Source organism: Poecilia formosa, unplaced genomic scaffold (assembly GCF_000485575.1).
Source record: "Poecilia formosa unplaced genomic scaffold, Poecilia_formosa-5.1.2 Scaffold10, whole genome shotgun sequence".
NCBI lineage: Eukaryota > Metazoa > Chordata > Actinopteri > Cyprinodontiformes > Poeciliidae > Poecilia > Poecilia formosa.
In genome coordinates this window covers 3,085,653-3,109,553 of record NW_006799949.1, presented here as the reverse complement: position 1 = coordinate 3,109,553, position 23,901 = coordinate 3,085,653, and the positions used below count along the sequence as shown (strand labels likewise).

At 38.7% G+C, this 23,901-nt stretch overlaps 1 protein-coding gene across 3 annotated transcripts; it reads right to left on the bottom strand.

Moving 5' to 3' along the window:
- Nucleotides 1–254: 254 nt before the first annotated feature.
- Nucleotides 255–22,426, bottom strand: ppp1r2 (protein phosphatase 1, regulatory (inhibitor) subunit 2). 3 transcript variants are annotated; one of them, XR_475217.2, is made up of 7 exons: nucleotides 22,027–22,426; nucleotides 13,357–13,464; nucleotides 12,220–12,309; nucleotides 8,851–8,945; nucleotides 5,119–5,310; nucleotides 4,199–4,305; nucleotides 255–2,759 (listed from the first exon to the last, which is right to left on the bottom strand). XR_475217.2 is itself a non-coding variant. In XM_007541885.2 (6 exons), the coding sequence occupies exons 1-6, from the start codon at nucleotides 22,155–22,157 to the stop codon at nucleotides 2,740–2,742; spliced, it is 636 nt and encodes a 211-aa protein (XP_007541947.1). In that variant the 5' UTR covers nucleotides 22,158–22,426; the 3' UTR covers nucleotides 255–2,739. The 3 variants fall into 3 exon arrangements, 1 of the variants encoding a protein (XP_007541947.1); XR_001660131.1 differs by having other exon boundaries at nucleotides 22,023–22,149; XM_007541885.2 differs by lacking the exon at nucleotides 4,199–4,305.
- Nucleotides 22,427–23,901: the final 1,475 nt, after the last annotated feature.

The following is a 23,901-nucleotide window of genomic DNA, read 5'->3' as shown; positions in this document are numbered from 1 at the left end:
AAATAATTCTGCAATTGATTTATCACGTTTCACACTCAAAATTAAGAGGTCTCCTATATATTTACACTTCAATTTAAATAGACCAGAACTTCACAAAAAGTGACTATTTAATTAATTTATAAAATAATAAAAGCAACACGTTTTTATCAGTGTCAGAATAGATTGATTGCTCATCTGTAAATTATACCCAAATCAAAACGGGCATTTATCTCATTCAAACTGCTACATCCAAAGCAAATGAACATCACACAGGCTTCTAACAATGTTTGTTTAATGACGGGGAAAAAAACAAAACAATATGCACAATTTGATGAGTAAGAACATGCAGACAGGAAATTATAAGAAAACATTTTTGGGACATATGACCGTCTTAAGTAGAGAAACACCAATAACCAATTAATCAATTTTGTTTTCTTTTTTTTTTACTTTCAAATTATTAAATGCACCAATAACTAAGTCCCACCATTTTAGGTCCATAAATGCATCAACTAATATGAAGTACTTTGAAGCATGTGATTTATATAAAAAAAAATCAGATAAAGGTTTGAGACATTTGCTTTGATGTATAGCAAACGTAAATGGGAATAGTCTTGTAATTTCTTTATCACAAACTTTGTCAAACAACTTGCAGAACAGTTTTTCCATCATTTTCAATATAATCCCTGGGGAAAATTATCAAAATCAGCAAGTCAGATCTAAAACAAACAAAAAAAAAAAAACTGGAAACTTGCCAGAAAATCTGATCGGTGCATCTCTAGATCAGAGGACTGCATAAACATCTACCCACCGTAGAAAACACAACAGGGCAGGTGTAATGCAAAAACAAAAACAGAAAAAAAAGAGGCAAAAAGTATCACAGAGAGCTTGTTCACTAAACACACAAGTTCATTAAGTCATTAGAGGCACATTTGTCAGGTCACAACCGCCTACAGGATGATCCATGTCCATTGTGTTTTGTCTAAAATGAGAAACAGAATCACATCTGCTTCTCTAGAGTCACACTTTTCCACAAGTTTACAAATTAAAACAGCCGTATTGTCAAGAATCTCAGTTTTTGTTTTTTTGGTTTTTTTTGCTCAAATATTCATTCCATTTGCCAAACTCTATATTTATTGGTTTGCTTCTAACCATGGGGGGAAAAAATGCACAGAGACTTTTGGCAGGAGTCGTACCAACAGCTGTGACCTGCCGAATTTCCGCAACATAAAGCTCGACGTGTCGGGTCACAGTGGGGCGTTAAAGGGCAACGGGGAAAATAAAGAGATAACATAAGACATGCTCATGATTCCCTGCATGCTTTTTCTGCTCCATACTTAACTGAGTTCCCAGCATATGCAGCCAAGTCCTACAGTCGACATGAGAGTGACTGGCTTTCTTTTTCCTTTTAAGACTATGTAGTGAGACATGGCTGAACCTTGAAAGAGAACTCCAAGTCCTCAACGCACCTCCAATGAGCTGTAGTGGTTTAATCCGTCTCCAACGTCCTCCGACTTCAGTCAGTAGCATTACAAACATTTCCCCCTGCCCTATGATGATCCTGAGCCGAGTCATGCAAGCAGATCAAACATTATAGCCTTAAACTCAAACCGTGGATTAAGCCAAGTGAAGAAAAAAAACAAAACAAAACAAAACAAACATTAAGCAACATTGTTTTGACTTTCCTTCAAATAACTTGGCACAGCTCAGACTGTTCATCTAATACCTATTCATCAGGTCTATCAGTAGCACATACCAAAGTTCAGCAGCAGCACTTCCATACACTCTCTCCTCGCCAACTTTACAATCAAAAATACTGTAGATTTTACACAGAGAAAGGAAAACACGGACGACCGAGCAGCTTGTCCTGTCTTATTCTTGAACGAAATTACCTTGAAGGGATGAAAAAGGATTCCAGTGAATGAAAAATGTACCTCAAGATGTCTGGTGTCACTTAGAAATGCTTGTAAACTGGAAATGAGAAACTGAAAATGAGCATCCAAGTGGGACAATCAACAGTCAAATGTTCTTCCTTGAAAAATACCTGCTATTTTAATAACACAATTTGGACTAATATATTCCCCAAACCCCAGTAATCATGTCATGTCTATATTGTATGTGGAGCAGCCTTGTTATTTTAGCAGTTTAACTATTCCTAGAGATGTAAAACCGGTAGACATAAAATGCAGCGGTGTGATTGATCAAAAAGGAAAACGGGAAAGAAATCCGAGTTGCAGCCACTGGAAACTCCATCATGTGACATAAAACCCTTCAGAGAGGCCGTGGGGTTTCCCCCTGGCTTCTTCCACAACCAACAAGCTGTTTCAGCCAGAATAAGCTCAACGTTGTGAGGTTTTTCTTGTCATTCTTTTTTTTTCTTATTTCTAAAAAGACTTTGATCCTCCTTTCAGTGTCTGAGTCATAGATTCTTCAGTGCGACGTCGGTCCAAGAGAGGTGAGAGGAGAACATTCTTGGCAACAGGAGAGGGGGGAGGGGCAACAGCCTCCGTGTGTGTGTGTGTGTTTCGGACATATACCTGGAGCTGAAAACCATTTTTAAAATTAAAAATAGAGGTTATATTGCACAGTTTTATGGGAATAGTGGAGACAAAGAGGTGACCGGTAATCTTATTGGCTGCTGGGAGATGTTGGACAGGTGGTGAAGCGGTGTTTGCCTTAACGTCTCTGCTTTCAGTCACAGATCCGATGGGCGGATCTCGCTGGATCCGGGTCTGCCACGGCGCTGCCGGTGGGAGAAGTCATCTACGACTCTAGGGAGTCAGCTGGAGGACAGACACACAGGAATAAACAAAGGTAGATGCTTGGTATACACGAACATTTAAATATTCTTTAGTAAAACCTTTTTTCCCCCAACCCCCCTCATTGCACTCCTTGGTTTCCATAGTTCAGACTGATGTCATCACTTTAAGACTTTAAGAGCAAAGTCTAATTAAAATGAGGATAAACCCTTAATATCACCAGAATAATATTGTAATATTAAGACGGGGTGGCGAACCAGTTCAGCATTAACCAGTTCAAGATTATCTTTATACCGCATTGCCTGCTGAAAGTTTTGTCCTCAAGTCCCTAAAGCTAAGCGGGCCACCTAACATTGTTTATTTTTTACAAGTATCTCTGGGTTTGGTTTGTACTCTGTTACAACTACTTGAAGCAACTCTTTCACAATGATTAGACTAGTTTAAGCTCAGTAAAATCTCATTCAAAGACAAAGAAAACTTTTGAGCTCTGTGGAAGTGACCCTGCCACCCTTCACGCCACCGCGTTGTGCACAGCATTGATTGCGTTCATGTGATCAGAACCTGTTTACTTTTCCCTTGGCGGCACCAGAACCTGCTGTACAAACTCTGACATCATGTTCTCTTATATGCGCAGCGGCGGCGGCAGCTTGTTCTGCTTCACTCCCACCTCTGCACCACAATCCTCTGAGCTTGGGTGCGGCGCAAAGTGCACCGACGTGAAATAATGCAGCCGCTAGAAATACAGAGACCTGTTGAGGAAAACTGTTATCATGGAAACAGATTATATTCATAAACGATTCAGGTTCCACCTAAAATCTCTCCTCCTAGACCAGTGTTTCTCAAACTTTTTCAGGCCGAGGACCACTTACCCGTTTTACGAACACTCACGGACCACCTAATTTGAAATTGGCCCCGCAGTAACATAACATCTTAATATATACAACCTGAAATGAAAATATTAGTCTCTTAACCCATTGTCTTAATTCATCCTAATGTGAAGGGTAGCACTGTTTTGTAAACGTGAATGACAATGATACAACTATGAGCTACAGCTGCTCGGGACGTTTTGAGTTATTTACAGATCCTGTAAGTGTAGAAACCTAGATCTCTAGATCACCCAGACCGAGATCCGCGTGAAGGCATGCTATTTATTGCAATAGTGTTCAAAAACAAAACTTCTGCAACTCACCCTGAGAAATTTCCCACAGGTACCTTCAGATTCTCTTTTGAGTGATCCGGTTTGAAGTCATTTACCCATTATTATTTTTAAAAAGAAATCCTTTGGTAAACTAACTGTGTGCGTCGGACTTTGAGCTACCCTCACGGCATGCAATGCCTTGCGGACCACTAGGGGGTGCCCGCGGACCACCAGTGGACCGGGGACCACAGTTTGAGAAAGACTGTCCTACACCAACAACTACTGCAGACTTGTAGCGCTATCTTAATAGAATTAATTTCACAACCTGCGCTGCACGTTACGCTGCTTCTGCCTTCAAGGGGTGTGGGAAATTTCAGAATCAAAGAGCCACACAGGATCCGTCAAAGAGCCGCAGCAAGCGGTTCGCCACCCCTGTATTAGGAGAATGTAGTATTAATTTTATGAGTATTCCAACACGAAAATAACAAAAAATTTAAATGAGGAATGTTGAGCATCTTGCGAAGTTGTACTTTGGTATCAGCAACAAATTATTATCAGTAGGAGGACTTTGAAGCGATTGAGCAAACGACGAGTCTATTTCGAAGAACGAACCACACAGATTGAGCTGGTCACATTACATCTTGATAACTTCAAGACATAATCAAGGCTTTTATCTCATTAAAATGACTTTTCTCATAATTTTATGATGTTCTTTTGGTAAAAATGCATCTTTATTCTGCTAATATCATGGCTGTAGTCTCATGATTAAACAACGATTCTTGTGGTCTGGCCCTAATACTCTGTTGTACAAGTCATGGAAGTGATTGTTGAAATAAAAGCCACTTTTTGAAAATATTTTCTATCATCTGTATTTTTGTTTCTAGAAACGAAAGCAAGAAAAAAAACTAAATCGATTAAAATCAGATCTAGCATAAAAAAAATCTGGTGTTTTTAAGTCAAATCGCTCAGCCCTAGAGGCCGTGTGCATCTTTATACACACTGAGCGATCACAACACGCTTTAGTCACCATGACGATGAGTTATCGCTCTGATGCTCTAGTGTCTGGGAATATAATCCATGGGGAAGCAGAAATGGAGCGTAATGAAATTTACACTAATGATGATGAGCAAAACCATTATGTCTGATCATTTTAACCAACATGTTTACTCATTCCTCATGTGGTCTCCCATGCTTCCTTTCTACAAGCTCTGATGTGTGAAGGTACAGCGTCTCCCTTCGCCTTACCTTCTTGTGGCGGGTCTACAGTGATCTCCTCCGTCTCCTCCACATTGTCCCTTGGATCCTCTGTGTCATCCCTCATCTCTTCATCGTCATCATCATCTTCCAGCTCTTTAGCAATGAGCTCGCGAGCCAGCCTTATGTTCATGGCCTCATCATAGTGCATCTTCCTCATCATCTGAAAATGCTTCTTTTTGGCTGAAAGGAGAAACAAACAAAAAAAATTACTTCAAAACCAACAGAAAACACTGACTGTGCTGACTTGCGTGTAATTATGCGTAAACTCAAAAACCTGAGATTCATTTGGATAAAGCTCCATCCATATTGTAATAAGATTACACCTGCGTCCCTATCGCTGCTGGGGAAACATGCATGCCCGTTTTTCCATTTAAACTTTTTTTTTTACACTAGATTTCAACCAGATTTAGCTGTCATGCTGACGTATTCTCCTCCTTTGTTTGGGATCTCTGCAGCTCCTCCAGAGCTACCGTTGTTCTCTTGGCCACTTCCCTGATTTATGTTCTCCCTGCCGTTCCTGTCAGATCAGCTGTACGGTTTTCAGCTGAGCTCTAATCTGTTCAGTTTTCAAACAATAGATATAGCAGAACTCTGTGAGATGTGAAAAACTTGTGATGTTGTTTACATACCAAATTTAAATTACGACTTTACTGACGCTGCAGGTTAGCAGCGCTGTCTTGCAGCAGTATCGTCCTAAAACTAATTATCAAGAGAAGATTTTAAGTCTGCATTGCCCATCTTAAATGTTAGTAACATATTAACTACACCTGTTGCACAACAAAGGACGATATGGGGAGGAAAATTAATGCTAATCATAATTAGTATCATCACAGCTTCGACAGACAAGAAACGTGACTGCTGGGTGAACTGGTTTCTCTAAGTTGCCATCTGGTCCGAGTGTGTGTGTTGTTGTCTGTCCTGTGTGTCTCTGTTTCCCTGAATAGACCGTCAACCTGTCCCTGGCGTACCCCGCCTTTCAGCCAATCGGCACCAGCCCCGTCTCTACTTCTCTTTAAGGATAAAGGAGAAAAGATGACGGAGGGATGAGAAAACTGAGTCGCTTTTGCGGTTTAATCGTCTCTACAAGCAATTGTTCTTAATTGGTCTGAAAAACGTAATGTGATTCTGAACTTTGTACATTTAATACCAGCAAGAAAGCAAGACTCAACAGTCAAAAGAGGCCGCTGTGACGTTTTATTTCTAATGCGGTTAACCACAGCAAAACCTTCATCCATCAACATTAAACCCCGCAGTGATCAAGAAAATCCTCAGATTAGTTTTAGTCGCAGCATATTTCCTCTTTGAAGAGCGACACAGATCGGCCTCCACTCGGTACCACAGAGCATGCCGACATTGTTCATCTGACCCGGCCTCTGCTGCCGGGTCACGTGTGGCAGTCTGTCTTCCTGGTTGTGTGTGGAACCTGATGAAGGTGATTAAAGCTGCTCAGCTGGCATGTTTTGGTAACAAACATCTAAAAAAAAATAAAAAAAATACGACAAAAAGAGATTCTTTCATAAAAGGCATTTAAATATATCAGAAAAACTAAACGCCGTCAAACTGGGTGAAGAAACCATCCAGTATTTCTGTGAACAGTCGACACTTTCATCATTTTCCAGCAGGTGGCGTTAATCGGCACATGGATCAGCGTTTACTGAACTTGCAGCTGTGATGCTGAGTGATATCGACTTCATTTGCAGATTTCCCAGAATGTATTTATTTTTTTCAACCTTCCGGACATAAATCTGAAACCCCTGCAATCGGTCTGAGTGGATTATTTTAGTGGAAGTACAGTGTGTGTCCTGCTCCACCTCCACAGTTGGTTCAATTATGAACCTCAGAGCGCGCAGACGGACGAGGTCACCGACTGGTTAAAATCCTGCTGACACGCTGTGGATGGATAATGCATGCGTCTTTGTCTGGAGAGCAGAAAAAAAAAAAAAAGGTCAAAAGGATCACAAAGACCACCTGAGGACTTTTGATGGAGACCTTTTGTGCCGACAATCCACTGTGGAGCAGCACTGAGTCACCCTCACAGCTGCAGAGGGCGCTTTATATTAAGACCACGTCTATAAATAGAAAGGTGAACAGTGGGGTGCCCTTGATAAGATGGAAAATGAAACCTGCAACTACTGTTACTGATCCAGAATCTACCAGCAATACAGAAGAAAAGTATTCCTAAACTCTGATACCCATAAATGAACCCAGTGCAACAAACTGTCTGTAAACGTCCACCTGTGCGTCATTTAATCTCAGTTTGAATCCAGCTGCTTTGTGAAGGCCCTGGGGGTTTGCTACAAAATACCAGTGAACAAACAGTATCATGAAGAGCAAGGAGCTGACCTGACAGGTAAGGGATGAAGTAGAGAAGCTTAAAGAAGCATTAGGTCTGAAAACATTATCCGAAACTTTGAGCATTTCCTGTCCAACATACAACCATCCCATCTCCAGTTAACCACAGGCCATATAGTGGATACAACAAGCATGTAGAAGAAGGTGCTCTGGTGAAATCACACCAAAACAGAAGTTAAGTGTGCAAAATGCTATTCCTGAAAGAAAATCGACACTGCACTTTGAATACTCCAGATCCCATGGTGAAACATGGTGGAGGTGGCATCATGCTGTGGAACGGGGCAAAGACCTTAAGCAAACAGCCAAAGTCCTGACCTAAATTCAGGCCAAGATAAGAAAATGACTCATCTTTACAAACGCTTTCCATCCAGTCTAGCCAAACTTAAGCTCATTTGCAAAGAAAATTATGGAGAAGTCTTTTAGATGTTGGGTTGGCAGAATGAGACTCGGTGACTTAAAAAAGCTCAGCATGCTGATAAAAAGGCGAGCTCAGTTCTGCTCTGGAGACACTACAGATGACTGTACAAAGAAGGATGCTTTATAAAATAAAGACGAAACTAAAAACCCCAGACATTCCCCTTCAGGAAACTCTAAGAGTGCTTTCAGTCAGAGCTTTCTTCAGATCTGCTGTAACACTATACAGGCTATTTTCCCGCCCACACCCATCACCATCTATTATGACTCTAGAAACTTCAATAGTTCATTTGATCAAAAGACTTCATCAAAAATATAGTTTTAAATGAAATTGAAAATGCAAAGCTAATTTTTTCACATAAGATTCAAGTACAAAGGACTTGCAGCTTAATTCTAGCAAAGTGTTGACAAAGTTTTTCAGGGATGCCAGTTAGACTTTTTTGATCTTTTTATATATATATATATATATATATATATATATATATATATATATATATATATATATAAAAAATAAAAGAAAATTATTTTTTTAAATAAAAAGAAAATTATGGCTGGTGCTTATCTTTGACATTACAACCTGGACAAGATGCCCATCACAGGATCACACTGAGACATATAGGACAACCATTCGCATACACACGCATGCACACACACCCCTAAGGGCAATTTAGAGAAACCAATTAACCCAACAGTCATATTTTTGGAGTACCAAGAGACAACACACAAATACACAGGGAGAACATGCAAACCTCTTGAAGACAGACACCATCAGTGCTGCCAAGTGAATGTTGTGAATGTAATCTAATCTTAGTATAATTATGTGGTTGTATTGTGACAAAATGTGAAAAAATTCATGAGGTAGAAAGATAGAAATAGTTCTGTAAGGCACTGTTTACCATCTCACCATTATGACAATATTGACTGTCACAATTTAAAAAACATACAAAGCATCACCTTGCACTTGTGGAGTCAGCTCCTCTTCCTCCTCCTCGCTGCTCTCTTCCGCTTCCTTCATGAAGCGTGGCTCCGCCCCCTCAGCTGCCTCCAGCCTGAAGAACAAAGTGAAGCCATCTTAAATATCTCAGGGAAGCACGTCGACAACAACTGGACACACCAGCCTTCAACAACAATGCAAAGAGATCCAAACTCCTACTACATCTGACTATAGAAATAGATGTTAGAGGAAGACGTTAGCAGGAGAAAAAGTACATTAGATGATGGAATAAAAGGCAGAGTGAACACCGTTAATGACTCACGAGATTAAAAAAAAAAAAAAAAACACAATTTACTATTCTCTCCTCTCGGCCCCGCTGAAAGTTTCAACAGGGTTAGACAAAATGAATAATGGCTTATGGTGAATATGTGGAAGCGCCTGAGGGAAACTCCCCTGCCCTGTGCTACTGCTCTCCAACCAGCTGGCACGAGTCACTCCTGGTCAAGAGTTTACATTTCACTACAGCTTCAAAGTGCTCCAATAATTGTGTCTGATGGGCCAAATTGGATGGGATAGAACAACTAAGACAGACAGAAAATGAGGATAGAGAATCGGTGATGTAAAAGCATGAACGATGGGAGGATGATGAAGGGAAAAGAGCAGCAGCTGTCGGTACTGTCTGATGGGTTTAGTGTAAAACAAAACAGGGCATTCATTACAAAAGTAAACAACCGCAGCTAATTGACTCGCAAGCCTGAAGCTAATCACTGAGCTCTCTGCAGCATCCAAACTGCCTCATCCAATCCCAGCTTTAATGCACTTATGTAAGGATGACGACCCAAAACACTTCTCAGGCTCCCATTAACATTCTGCTGACAGCTTAGAGTGGCACATAAATATTTCTTAACCCAAATGGACCATTAGGACCTAAAATGACAGAAAAAAAAAGATGTAATCCATCCATTTATTCACATTTGCTGTACGAAGCGCATCGCAGTTGTTGAATTGGTAAAACATCTGTTCTTTATTAAGTTGTATAAAAAAAGAGCTTCTTGATCGTGGCAGCAAAAAGGGAAAAAAACATTTATATTAGAACATATGGACTGTTTAAACATATAAATTACAGCATCGACGTGTTTCCAGCAGGAAAGCGTGTTCAGGACTGTTTTCGTTGAGCTTACAGCCTCCTTGCAAGCTTGACATCACTTCCCTGGAACGCAGGAATGTTGGGACACACCCTGCTTATCGACTGATCTGCACTTGTACGGAATTTCATTGAGAGCCAAACCTAAATATTTTCACGTTTCACACACTGGAACATATGAAACATTTCACTGTTTCATACGTGAAACGTTTCACTGCTTCATATGTGAAACAGTAATTACACATCTTAAAAATCTTAAGATTGTGCAAGATGTTTTCACATCTTACAGCCACAATCTGCAATGTGTTTTTTTTTTTTTCTGGATTATTTGTTACAGACCAGAGGAAAGAACATGGTTTTGCATTGATATTATAAAAACTTCAAATGTGTGGCATGTATTTGCTCTGACAATCTCAAATAAAGCTCAGTGCAAACAACTGGCTCCCGAAGTCACTTAATAGAGTTAAATTATGTAATACTCTTCTCTAAAGTGGCAAAACCACCAAATCATGACGGCCCATCTAAACTCATAGCTCAATTAAGTGAAACACAGAGAGGACCTTGGTATCTCTGGAGGAGCTGCAGAGCTCTAAAGGATGAATCTGTCAGCAGGACAACTCTTAATTACGCACAAATCCATTTAGACTCAGCAGAAAGAACAGAGTGAGAGAACAAGGAGCTGTCACATTCGAACAATAAAACTGTACAAATGTGTGTGGCGAAGACCAGCTGCCTGCAGCACAAATATCCCTCATGGGGATCCATCTAAACAGAGGAGATTGCTACACCCCTGATGGAGAGAACCCTTACAACATTGGGAGATTCCCGCTGCTGTAAACTAGAGACTTAGCCTTCACTATCTAATGGGAGAGTCTCTTTCCGGACAGAGTCTTCTCCATGTTAGCAACATAAGCAAACAGTTAATCACATAACACAATCCATGTGCGGTGAGGGATTGTCCCATCAGACCTTCAGCTCCCGAAACCACAAAATAAAAACCTTGTAAAAGTGCACGCAGGGTCAGTGTGACCCTGCTGGACTGCACACAAGGTACAAAGTTTGTGGTGTCCAATCAACCCCATCTCTTTAAACAGCAGGAGGGTTAAAGAACAATAAAACTGTGAACTAATTCAGACAAGTGGTCATAAAACCTAAATGTTCCTATTTTTTCATTGTACAAATGCTCTAGTATCCAAGCATGATCAGTCTGGCACCAAGTCTGGCCCATCTTGCCTGCTGCTGCTGCTGCTGCTGCTGATTCTCCTCTTTGGTTCATTGCCAGTGTTTGTTTCCTGGGTCATCACTGCGGCTGCTTGGCAAGTTGCTGCTGACTCCAAGTTACTTTGTACCACTGGGGGTTCACAGCTGAACAACTGTCTGTATTATTTGTGAAGCTACATGTCTGCTTGCTTTGCAGCATCTGCCAGTGAGACAGCTGTTTGTTTAACAGTAGTGTAACGTGACATTGCCTCCAAGTTGGTCAAAGGACCTCATTTTTAACTTAAAATTTTAATAAGTGTCCGGTATGTTTTGATATCCCGCAGTATTACAGCTTTCTTAAACTCCTTGTTCTTAGATCTCGTTTAATTAAAGTAGAGGATTGTCCATGACGTGGACAGAGACGCCAATTACTCACAATAAGCTGTGGGATTTGTTTCTATTGTATAAAGGAGAATAAGACTGACACCTGGTTTTGCACACACAGCAAAACCAAATCAGCTGTCAGCAAGCTAAAAACGCTCAACAGGCAGTTTTGTTCTTAAATGTTTAAGTTTTCCTTGTTTGGGTTTTGCTACAGCAAGATAAGGAGTTTTTAGGCCCAATCTGCCTGTTCTGTTCAACACCTAGAGTCTGGGCCAAGGAGAATTTTACTTTGTATGCTCTGAGCAATATGATTCGTCTTTGTAACGTCCTTTAGTAGGAGAAACATATTCCCAGTGTAATTATCTTTGTGTGGCCAATGACTGTTTATTTAGACAGATTTATTACACTCCATTGTTTATGTTTTTTCACCCTGATCAAACTTTAACATCAATGTGTTTTGAGCGTTACTACCTAGTGTCATTTGCTTAAATTAAACTAAGTTCTAAAAAAAAACTAATAAAATTACAAAATCCCTGGTCTCACATTGATTGCTGTTAAAAGTTGTAAATATTTTGAAAATAGAAATCTGCTGGTAGAGTCCAGCAGATTGTGTTCCCTTTGATTTTATTCTGTCTCCATGCATTCATGTTTCCATCCTTACTTTGAGGCCAGGTCATGAGGCGCGAGCCCACCACTGTGGCCTTCTGAGTCACTGAGTGCCCCCTCATCATCGTCGTCGACCCCAAGCATCCTGAAAACAGAAGCGCAGCAGGGGAGAAAAACAATCAGAAACATCAACAGGAAGGATGGAGGAAGGATACAAACAAGCTAAAAAGATAAATAATGAAAAAAATTGATCTCAGGTAATTTATAGATCTAATTTTCCAGATAAAAATCATCCTAGAGCAAAAGAAGTAAATATATATTATTTATTTAAAAACCAAATGCCAGTTAAATTAAGTTATAGCCCTCCTTAATTTATCATGATCTAATTTTACAAAACTGGATTCTTAAACCGCAACCACAATTTGAGTCTTACTTAAAAAAGCAATTCAGTCCAATTGCAATTAAACTTAATTTATTACAATAATCTTAATTTGTTAAATTCTGCATCTAACGTCTTAGTTTAATCCATTGCTTTTAGCTGTGCAGTTCTCTCTGCAGGCACAGAGCATCCAGAAAGCTTCCACATCTCTTCATTTTGTCTGCATCTTGTTATGCTATCAATTCCAGAACGAATTCAAGTATTTTCTTCCTTAAGATGAAGAACTTTTGAAAATAATTTAATTTTAAAAAAACAAACTCTGCACACGCTACACATTTTCATGCAGTTTGGAGTGGCTGAAAGGGATTTCCCTTTGCAAATAGTCTCCAATCAACTGATTTAACCACAAGTGGACTCCAATTAAGTTGTAGATGTCAAAGAGTGATCAGTAGGGACAAGAACAGAGCTAAAGTTTCTTTGACTTTGAAATTAAGAAGTTCTATGTTGATAATTTTGAATTAAGAAGTTCTATGTTGATAATTTTGAGAAGAAAGTGCCAGTGTACTGTAAATAGTGTCGTGTAAATTTACACATCCCAGATACATTGTAATTTAGAGCATTTACTTCTAAATATCTATACTAACTTCTACATATTCTATAATATTAAGAAAAGCTGATAATCAAAAAAAATAATAAAACATCTCCTGAATGTTAAATTAGTGGAGACTTGAACAAAGATACAGTGACAGCTGTTTTAAAACTATTCAATCAATAGGTTGGATACTATGAGCATGTAAATATGAAGCTTTTAACCTGTTATAAGGTGTGCTGGGTTCATCTATCTTCATCAGGCCGTAGTCCTTGTCAGGAGGATGATACGTCGCCAGGATGTTCATCTCATCCCATTTGGCAGATTTCTTTCTGCAAAGAGATCAAAGAAAGAAAAAATAAGGAAACCGTGTTAAGAAAAGAAGACCCAACACAGACAGACACCCACTGTGTGAGGACGGCTACACACCGACCGTCACTCCACCGCACAGAAACCTCAGGGGCGACAGAGAGTCCAGATATAATCTAGAGCAGAACGTGGCCTAGTTTTGAATAAAACTGCATAAATTTAGGAACACACAGACAAAAGCCCAGATACGTCTCTGGTACAAAAATAACTGAATGATTATGGGGTGAGATACTTATTGTTTTGTTTTTTTGGGGGTTTTTTCCCTATCAACTGTGAAACTCTAAAGGACATAACAATCCAGTTAAATTGTCTCTTTCTAATACTTTTCTTTATATCAAAGAGTATTTTTGTTCTTTTTAACCTTGGTATATTTACTTGGACATTTTACGCTTTTGTAGACTTCAATTTAATTTCCTAAGCAAGTAATTATACATTGTTTTTAAGGCTTTGGAAAACATCTCTTCCCTCTTATTCAAGCTAAGCTACAGCACACACTCCTTGAAAAGGTTCATGGAAAAGGTTGAGAGCATCACAGGAAACAGGAAAGCAGAGGGGGAGAGAAGGATGCTAAATCCACCGCCTGCTGCCTGTAAGCCTTGAATGAGCCGCCACTTATAGTCAGAAGTGATCCAGTCAGGGTAAATAAAGTTGAAACACTGTCAGACAGCTGATCAAGGAAGAACTTCAAGCTCAGGAGAGACGTTTTTCATCAACCGACTCCACAGATTTCCTCATCAAAAAGATCTCATATTTTCAGAAATCAAATTCTGACAGCTTGTACCAAACATTTTGAATGTGAATATAATGAGTCATTACATCCAGCCCTAGCAGACACAGAAAGCCACTCAACATCTGGTTCGATAAACAATACTTAATCAAAGGAAAACAGGGCTGTTTTTGTGAACATTTTAAGAACATGTACTGGATTTACTCACAAGTTGTTGCAAATTCAACAGTAAACTCGTCTGACTGACATTGTTGGCTTGATCCCATAGCATTATTAGTGTTTAGCTGCATTTGAAAACGGAAGTGCAAAATGCATGCCACACTTTTCAGATTTTCCTTTTTTTTTTTTTCTTGAAAACAGACATTAATTTTCCTTCCACATCACCGTGTCATGCTACTTTGTATTAGTCCATCACATAAAATCACACTAAAAGCTATCAACATTTTTTTTTTATGTGAAGTGTGAAAAAAGTGTTTTCTGGTTACACAACATGAACCACAAACCTCTACTCCAGCTAAACTGCTTCAGCTCCTTCAAATGACTCAGAGATATTCATCATAACTAAAACACAATGATGGAGCACCGGCAATTGTAACATAAAAAACAACAACAAAAACAACAACTTTGCTCACCAAACACTCGTAGACACTAAATATAGAGCATACTCTCTCTACGTGATAAGGTCTACCTCTCCAGGGTGGTCAACAGCTGGCGACGTAGCGCTTCAGGGAAACTCATTAAACAGAGTGAGTCATCTCTGAGAGCCGAGCTGCACTATCAGGTAGCATCGCCAACGTACGGCGAGGAAAGGTTGAGCCTGGTGCCCCGCACAAAAACACCGCATCCGACGCTTGCTTTGCGCTGGAGCGAGGCGCTCATCACGATGTAGGAAATACGCTGCCTCCAAATACTGCACCCAGCCAAGAGAAAATTGGTGCCAGCAAGAGCCAGAGGGAAAAGCTCATCAATTTCACATTCAAGCCTCCCAATCTCACTGCAAGACTCTGGTTAATTGGCGCAGATTTCATCAAATATGAAATATGTCTCGGTCTGCTTTAAATATTTAAAGGAAACTAAATTTTCGGACATAATGGCAGCTCTGTTTCACGATATAATATGTTTTAATACGATATTATTTTTAACTGCAGATGACTACAGAGACAACGTTTTGTGCTGGTCAATGAAAAACTATTTGTAAAAACAAAAAAAAAAGTCTATGTTTCAACAGTTATCAAAATGGTCTTCCATATCCAAGTAATCACATAATTTTTTTTAATTTTTTTCTATCTCTGTTTCAAATTCCTTTGCTGTTCATCAAAACAGAAACTGGGTTGCCCACTTCGAATAACCTTTGCAAAGTAAGCTGTAAGCTGTGCTTTTCTTGGTCAGATTATGGAAAGTCAGATTCACTGAGAGTCACTCAAACGGCCCATCACTCAGAGAGGAGAGATCCAGTTTCATGGAAGCAGCCATAAAATATGCATCACTAGTGTGAGGCCTACAGGTCACCATTAACTAAATAAGGGCAGCTAACAGAAAAGGTGACAAGTAATTCACAGAACACAAGCCCCACTTTGCCCCGACACACAGAGGTGTCGAGAATAATCTTGGCACTGATTTTACAAACGTATAACAACTCATGTAGTTTGCAACTGCAGGAATATGCAAGTATTAGATCGAAGACCCATTCACAAACCCCTCGAGTTAGAAAGTGAAAAACTAGAAGACAGGATAAGCGTTTAACATTAATTGCATACATTTTAAGATTGTCGAATAAGAAAATTTTAAGTCTTACAAAAAACAGAATGTTTTTTTTTTCTTCTTCTTCTTCTGGAATTCTATGTTTATAGTCGATTAAAAAAGTAGCTTGTATAACTTTGTATTTGAAAATATTGCTAAGTTTATTATTATTATGGCCAGAAAATATTAAGAGTAACAATGCAGCTTCATAGCAACAGACTGCATATCTCTGACCTTTGTACATCTGAACCCTATCCCAAATCCAATACAATCAGAATAACTGGTAGTTAACAAGTTAACAGTAACGACTGCATTTGTTTTAACATTTGGTGCTTATTTTGGGGTCAATACGACATTTTCCAATAACTCTGATTTCTTTCAGCATCAACAGATCTCCTGGAAAAATGTCAGTCGAATACTTCTATGGGTTGCAGAGAATCTGTTACTGTCCAAGAGCTTCTGGATCGATGACCGCCGACTACAACTCTGCTGCCAGCATTCAACACAAATACCACATGGCTACTTATCATATCAACAGTGACGCATATCAGGGTGTCACAATAGTGCGATTGTTTGTATTCTCACCACAGGTTAATTAGTTTGACTATGCAGGCTTTTCCTTTCTGAAATGGCTTATCCTCCCTGCGCATGACTTGGTTTTGTTATTGTAATCAAGCTTCCTCCCAGTGAACCTCCCACTGTCTCTGCGTTGGTCCCTTGGTGGACAGGGACTCTGTCTGTCCAGGGTTTCATGTTTAAAGCTGGGATGGAGTCCAACCATCCCCAAAACTCTGACTTGGATAAAGAAGTGCGGAAAATGAATGGATGAATCAACAGCAGTGAGCATCACTTAGATTTTTCTGTCATTCTTGTTATGTGTTGTTAAGTATTTTTTAGCTGAAGATACAGCCTTTGCTACAAATGATCAAGCATACACTAAAGGATTGCGAAGTTATTGCATTTTCGGCAATACAATTTGTATTTTCTTAAGCAAAAAAGGAATTGATTTCTTCATCTGTATTCTTTAATGTATTTCTAATATTGCATAAAACAAGCTTAGGTGGTTAAATGAAAAATTTCTAGATTGTGGCAATTTTTTATCTGGTTAAATTGATTATTCATCATTGCAAGGGAATGAATATTTGATTAATAATATAATCATTAGTTGCAGCTCTAAAATCAATAATGGAAAAAAACATTTAATCTGTAACTTTGAAGGTTTCATTTAACCATAAGGATCATTCTTTAAATATATTTTTATTTAAACCTTATGTGGCCTGTTTGTTTTAGAAGCGACCTAAAAAAATGTTGTTGTTTTTTTTTAGGTAGCTGCTAGCGGAGTTCAGGTCAAGACATCCAAATTTTAAAAACTGCATTTCAGAAGCATTGCAGAAGCATTCATTAAGCAGCTTCGCGCATCTGCAGACCGCAGCAGTAGATTTTAGGCCACCAGATCCTGACAGGAAATCTACGACATAAACAGACAGGTGGTCAAATAAATCCCCTCTGGACGCTACATGCTTGAAGAGGCAGAATAGGACATCCTCCAGGTACTGCAGAAGGATTTAGGAGGGCGATGCGATCTGTTCTGAACAATTAATGCAGGCGAGAGGGGAAGCACTTTGTACGGCTGTTAGTGAACGCTGTGCCTTGAAGAAACAGCAGACACAAAGCGAAGCCTTTTGAATGTAGTCTGAATCAAACAAGTTGTGATTGCACAAACTAAGTATTCTATTTTAATTTGCATTGTTACCAACCACATAAAGATATCAGACTGGAAAATTGTTATTGGCTAGTTTTCCCTTGAATGGCTCAGATCTGTGATTTGCAGGTTAAATGAAAAATGTAATTTTTATTTATTGTTATTTCTCTGATAGCAAGAATATACAGCACGTTTTCCCTCTCTTGCCCTTTAGAAAACAAAACAACAATAGATCTGAGTCTGTCAGAATTAGAAGATAAAATTAAGGGGAAAAAAAAACAGGGATTGATTTGGACTGATGCAGCACTTCCTCAAAAGCATGAAATGTTTTTGAGTTTAGTCCCTTAGACTCATGAGAAACTAGGGCTGGACAATAAATAAATAATATATGTAGTGATGGACACATGATCAACAAAAATAGACAATACATTTGCTAGAATATTCAATATTCAATATAGAAAATATTCACTGAACGTCAATCCAGAACTGCACAGCATTCTGGGGGATGTAGGCCGAGGAAAGGCTTTAGCAGCTCAACCTTTCACGGCCAAGGTTGGTGGGATCAACTAACTCACTCACTCTTTGGTTACCTACTAACAACTAGCTAGGTAACTTGTGGTTACCCAGCAAGTTACAAGTTACTAGTTAGCAACATCCTGTTGAGTAACGTATGCAGTAGCACTTTCAGGTTTTGCCACGGTGCCTCATAACTGCTTAAAAATGAAAAGCGAGGTGGAATGAAAACTGGATAAAACAGGAAATGTCACGACATTAGTATTTCAAATATTTAAAACAAAGTCAATAATCAATAATTATCTGTATCGAAATATATGAAATATTTGTAACGCGATACATATTTCAGCCATACTGTCTTGCTAAACTAGATATTATTCTAGCATTTATATGTATTTCTTATTTTTAGTCATTAAAATGAGCTTTACAGAAGTTCAACCAATAACACTAATGGAAATGAATCATGAAAAAAGCACATTAATATAACAATGGCACAAATAAATCTAGGGAAATATTTTGTTACCCCAAATGTGGTCAAACAACAGACAATCCATCCCCTGAATAAACAGTCTTTTTACTTTTTATGTTTTAAACTTAAAGCTGACAGCAGCAGCACGAAGGTCAGCCCTCATTCCCTTCAGAGGATTTGGCACTTGGCTGCACACAGAATCCGTTTCAAATCTCCTCTTCCTCCACTTCCTTGCCGTTCAAAAAGAGACTATTTTTGTAGCAACACTGAAAACACTCGGTTCACTGCTAGTGTGTGGGGGGGGATCCTAACCGTTGCCATTCTATGGCCTAATTTCTCATGCAGCAACTCAGATTAATTCTCCTAATTACCAGACAGTGAAATAAAAAAAAAAGAATACAGCGGATACCCTAACATGACTATACACTGTCGTAAAAACATCGTCTATAGTGCAAACCATTTAAAAATTGCATGTTTTTTTTTTATTTGTGCTCAACAGATTTAAAAGAGATTAAAAATACACACAAACATCTGAAAATCCAACTAGCATCAAACATTTAGCAGCATTTGGCAGGTGGGTGGTGTTCGTTCATCTCTGTGCAGAAGCTCTTGTACTAAACAGCTTGTATTAGGCCTTAACAGCTCTCATACGAGTGAATTTATTTTTAGACCCAAACACTTTAACATATTGTAAGCCCCTTGATTAAAACATGATTGCACCAATTTGGATGTCGCCGCATGTTACAAATCCTATTCAGGAGGCAACCTGAGGAGGAAGGGCTTTGCTTTGTGCCTAACGTGCTCAAGGGAACAGAGTTTCAAAAGTGCAAACTATGGAGTAACAAGAAACAAAGAGACAATAACCTTCAAACTTATAGAGGACCTATAACTGTTGTTTCTTTGTGCTCAGAAATGTCAGTGTAACTCCCAAGCGACAGCAAAACCTAAAAATATCCACAGCATCTTTTGCACATAAATGCCGATGTTAAAATTGCACGTGCAAGTCGTTTTCTTCGTTATATCGAACTATGTTGGTAATAAATTAATTCATTTTCTTTAAACAAAAAATCCACAAAGCAGAGAACTCTGCATGTTTCCTGAGTGAGGAGAGAATGAGAGATGGCTGCGATGGAGAAGATGAGAACAGAGACACCTTTACGAGTTCAGTGATTTATGGCATCGCACCTCATCGCAACAGTTAAAGTGTCTCTGGCAGAGATACCGATGCATAAGCGTCTGCAGGGCGAGAGAAGCAGCCGCTCCGACACTTATCAGCTGAACCCCGCGGCAACGTGCCCACTGGGCAACAGAACAGCTGACTCGGCAAAACCAGACCTGCTTTTAAAGATCTGAATGAAACTATAGACAAGATTTCCCAACCTGACAGACGTATACTGTATACTGTGATTATTTTGCGATTTAGATCGATCCTGAATTACATTTACCGACCATCTCGCACTGCTGTGGCGCCGTATATGAGCGATCATTCTTGTAATCGATGTGGAAGTAAGTATTTAAAAATAACAGGTCTTGTACAACATAACAGAGATCGGGCTGGACTAACAAGCACAGTGACTTTTTTCCCACCAGCTACAATAAATACCATGACACAACAAATAAACTCATCGTTTATAAGCTAGAGCAAGCCTACAATCCAAGTGGAAAAGTTAAAGGAAATGTTAACCATTCAGATTTGCCTCATCGCAATAACTCCATGTCTTTGTTGCATTAACATACTTACAGTTGGGTTTAGGACAAGACTTTGACTGGGCCATTCCAACACATGAAAAACACATGGATGTAAATCATTATATCTCTGACTGGATGCTTCGGGTCGCTGTCCTGGCCTGAAAGGTAAAACCTCCTCCGCAGTTTCAAGTTTTGCTGCTGCCAAGTGGGTTTTCTTCCAGGATTGCTACATCTTTATCTCATATACATATCCTGTTCCAGATGAGCAAAATCATTCCAAAGCATTATGCTGCCATCACCATGATTCATCAAAATGAGGATGTTGTTTTCCATCACACTTACTGCTTTGATTTCAAATGAAAAAGTTAAATTTTGTTTAATCTGACCAGATCATCTTACTTCACAATGGCTTTCTTGTTGCCACTCCTCCATAAAGGCCAATTATTTTGAGTGCACAACTGATTCTCTGTTTATGATATTAAATGTTCCCACTGGCCCAGCCTGTAGGCTTAGGAAGGCAGTCACTGTTGAATAGTATCTAGTTATGTTAACTCAATTACCTTTATCGTACTTGAGTGACTTTTTTTTTGACAAAATGTACATCTAAGAGTATTTTTATTGTGCTTTACTTTTTATTTTTCCTTTAGTAATTTTGTGACGCATCACTACTCTTACTTGAGTAACATTTCTGGATTCTCTACCTATTGTGAGTAACTTCACTGAATGAAGAACAAACATGTTTTAACCAAATATTCACCAGATAAAGACATACACCTGCAGTTTTTGTTAAACTTTCATAAGTTTTTTTTAGTGAAAGTAACTGATTTGTAAAAATTTTTCTTTTGCCTGATTTTTACTTGTATGAATCATTGTTATGTTTGTTCTTAAAATACCAATATTTACACTTAACTTTATAATTGGTCCGTCTGTTTATTCAATTTTTAAATATTAAATCGGTTACTAATAATTTGATCGGTTACTAAGTACTTGAGTAGACTTTTTACCAAATACATTTTTTACTCTTACTTGAGTATTTTCTTGGCTGGCTACTTTTTACTTTTACTTGAGTAAAAATATGTTGAAGTAGAGCTACTCTTGCTTGAGTATTTTTGGTTACTCTACCCACCTCTGACTGTGTTTTAACCTAACCACCGATTAGGCGACGTCTGAAATCACTTGAGTTTTATTGTATCAGTTTATGGAAGCATGACTTTCCTTCCACTTCACAATTATTCACTTCTTTCTTTTGTGTCATAAAACAAACTAACATCTGTGGCTGTAATGTGACAAAATGAAAAAAAATAAGAGATAAGAATACATTCACAAGATATTATAAATAAGCCTGTCAGACTCCTGAGACTTGCTGTTATAGAAATGTCATCAATCATTAATTAACGGCTACAATCACATCAAGTGACGTGACTAACTTCTCTTTAGCTAACGACTAAGCTAACCGACCGAAATGAGCCTTTCTAAAGTCAGTTAAATATCACATTTACACGAAACGCAAAATTTACATCAGGGGAAAAGGTGTCATTTCATACTGTAAAAAAAAAAAAGACCCAGGAAGCTTTTAGACTCGGACTGGAGGCTGCTGGTTAACCGCCAAACAAATGTCAGAGCGCGGCTAACAAGTGTCTAGCTACCAGGGTACCACCCTGAGCGCAGCTGAGAGGAAAACTTACTGGTGGTCATCCTCCGACAGTTCCGGGCCATGCTCGGTCACCTCCGCCGGCGCCTCGTCGGACACGGATTTCAGGTTTCTGCCGCTGTTCTTGTTTTTCAGGATGCCTTTAATCGGTCGGGGAGCTGCCATTCCCACACACACTGACACAGAGAGCCAGACCCGCCGGTTGCTTTCTGTTATGTTATCTCTCTCTGTCCCTGGATTCAGTGATGCTTACCAATAATTTCCTTTATTATTTAAAGGCGCAGTCGTTCATAATTCAACGTTGTTTAATAAAGGTAGAGTAGCAACAGACAGATTCCTGCATGCATGAACCGCTTCAGCATGCCTACTCTCCTGATTGCTGTCTACTGGACAAGATCCCTACTAGCGGGTGGTTCGGCTCAAAACATCGCGAGGTTTCCGAACTGCGGACCACGACGCCCTCTGCTGGCCTCATATGGAATTTCATATCAAAACATAACTTTCTTGTGTTTATAAAAGTACATGCAACAAACGCAAGCATTCTAATGCAGGAGAGAGATATTTTAGAAACTGGCTTTAATTTAAAAATGCCCTTCAAAATGACTTAAAATTCGTTGCAGATGCTTATATTCTAAAATTAATTTTGAGGCCTAGAAACTATAGATGCTTTTAATTATTCATTTAAATTCAAAAGAGTGAGTAATTTAAGTATGTCATATACAAATATTTATTTAAGTAATGATTTATTTATTTATTTATTTATTGAACTGTGGTGCTTGATAGTCTTGCAATACTATCCATCTCTTTACCATCAACATGCCTTTACACCCTTGTTGTTTTGTATAGTGGCAAGTAATAACACCACTTGTTCAAAAGGACATTTATAAGTCATTGAATTTCATTGAGGTAAGCTACATCTACTACAGAAATTTACATGTTTGGTCAACATTTAATAAAAACTAGTTTCTTATTATTGTTTTTCATATTATTTTTTATGCACACAAACAATGGTGCATATATAATCAGAAAATATGTCATATTTAGCAGAGTATCCTTCATGTCTTTTATGGTGTTTCAGCAGTTCAGATATTAAAGACTATGTTGTTTTGCAATCCTGGAAGCCTTGGATTCATAATTGGATTCTTTTTTTGACAACTGTCTATACTCAGCTTCTTCAACCAAAGTTGTTAGTTAAATCTGAATGAAAAATAAATATACAATGTCACGTATATACCCCAACTAATATTTGGACAAATTTGTAAAGTTGTAGAAAAAAAACACACTTTTTCAGTCATCAACACTGTTCTGGTATAATTCTGGCTGAGTACTACTTTTAATCAGAAATAAAGCTCATTAAATTAACTGATTTTATTGCAGTGTCCACAATTTTTCTGCAGGGTTAAGGTTAGCGACATTCCAGAAGATGGTGTCAGCCTACTTCATCCATCCAAACCAGCGTCAGCAATGATGTGAGTTTTACAGGAATAAAAATATTTGACCTGATCTTTAAATGAAAACTATATGGAATCTGCATGTTCCTAGCAATGAGAACACTCCCAAATTATACCCATAACATCCCAGGATTTCTCTGATTTGCAATGAAAAGGCTTTGAAGTGTTTTTGTAGTCCACAGAGATAAAGTGAAAACATCTGCATTTCTGTTCGTCACAAACAAGGTGTTTGTGACTTACAACAGGACATTTTGCCCAAACTAAAGCTTCATATGGCCATCAACTATATACCTGAACCTGAACAGCTTTTTTTTTTTTTTATCTTAAAGCAGTAATAACACTTTCCTGCACATGACACCTTACCTTGTGACCAAGTTCAATGGTTCATCCTTACGAGGAACTATTACACACACACACACACACACACACACACACACACACACACACACACACACACA

Coding starts and splice junctions, on each gene's coding strand:
- ppp1r2 (XM_007541885.2), bottom strand. CDS start 22,157: ATGGCAGCTCCCCGACCGATTAAAGGCATCCTGAAAAACAAGAACAGC. Junction 13,465..22,026: donor CTGTCGGAGGATGACCACCA/GTAAGTTTTCCT, acceptor ATCTCTTTGCAG/AAAGAAATCTGCCAAATGGG. Junction 8,946..12,219: donor CCTCATGACCTGGCCTCAAA/GTAAGGATGGAA, acceptor TTTGTTCTTCAG/GCTGGAGGCAGCTGAGGGGG.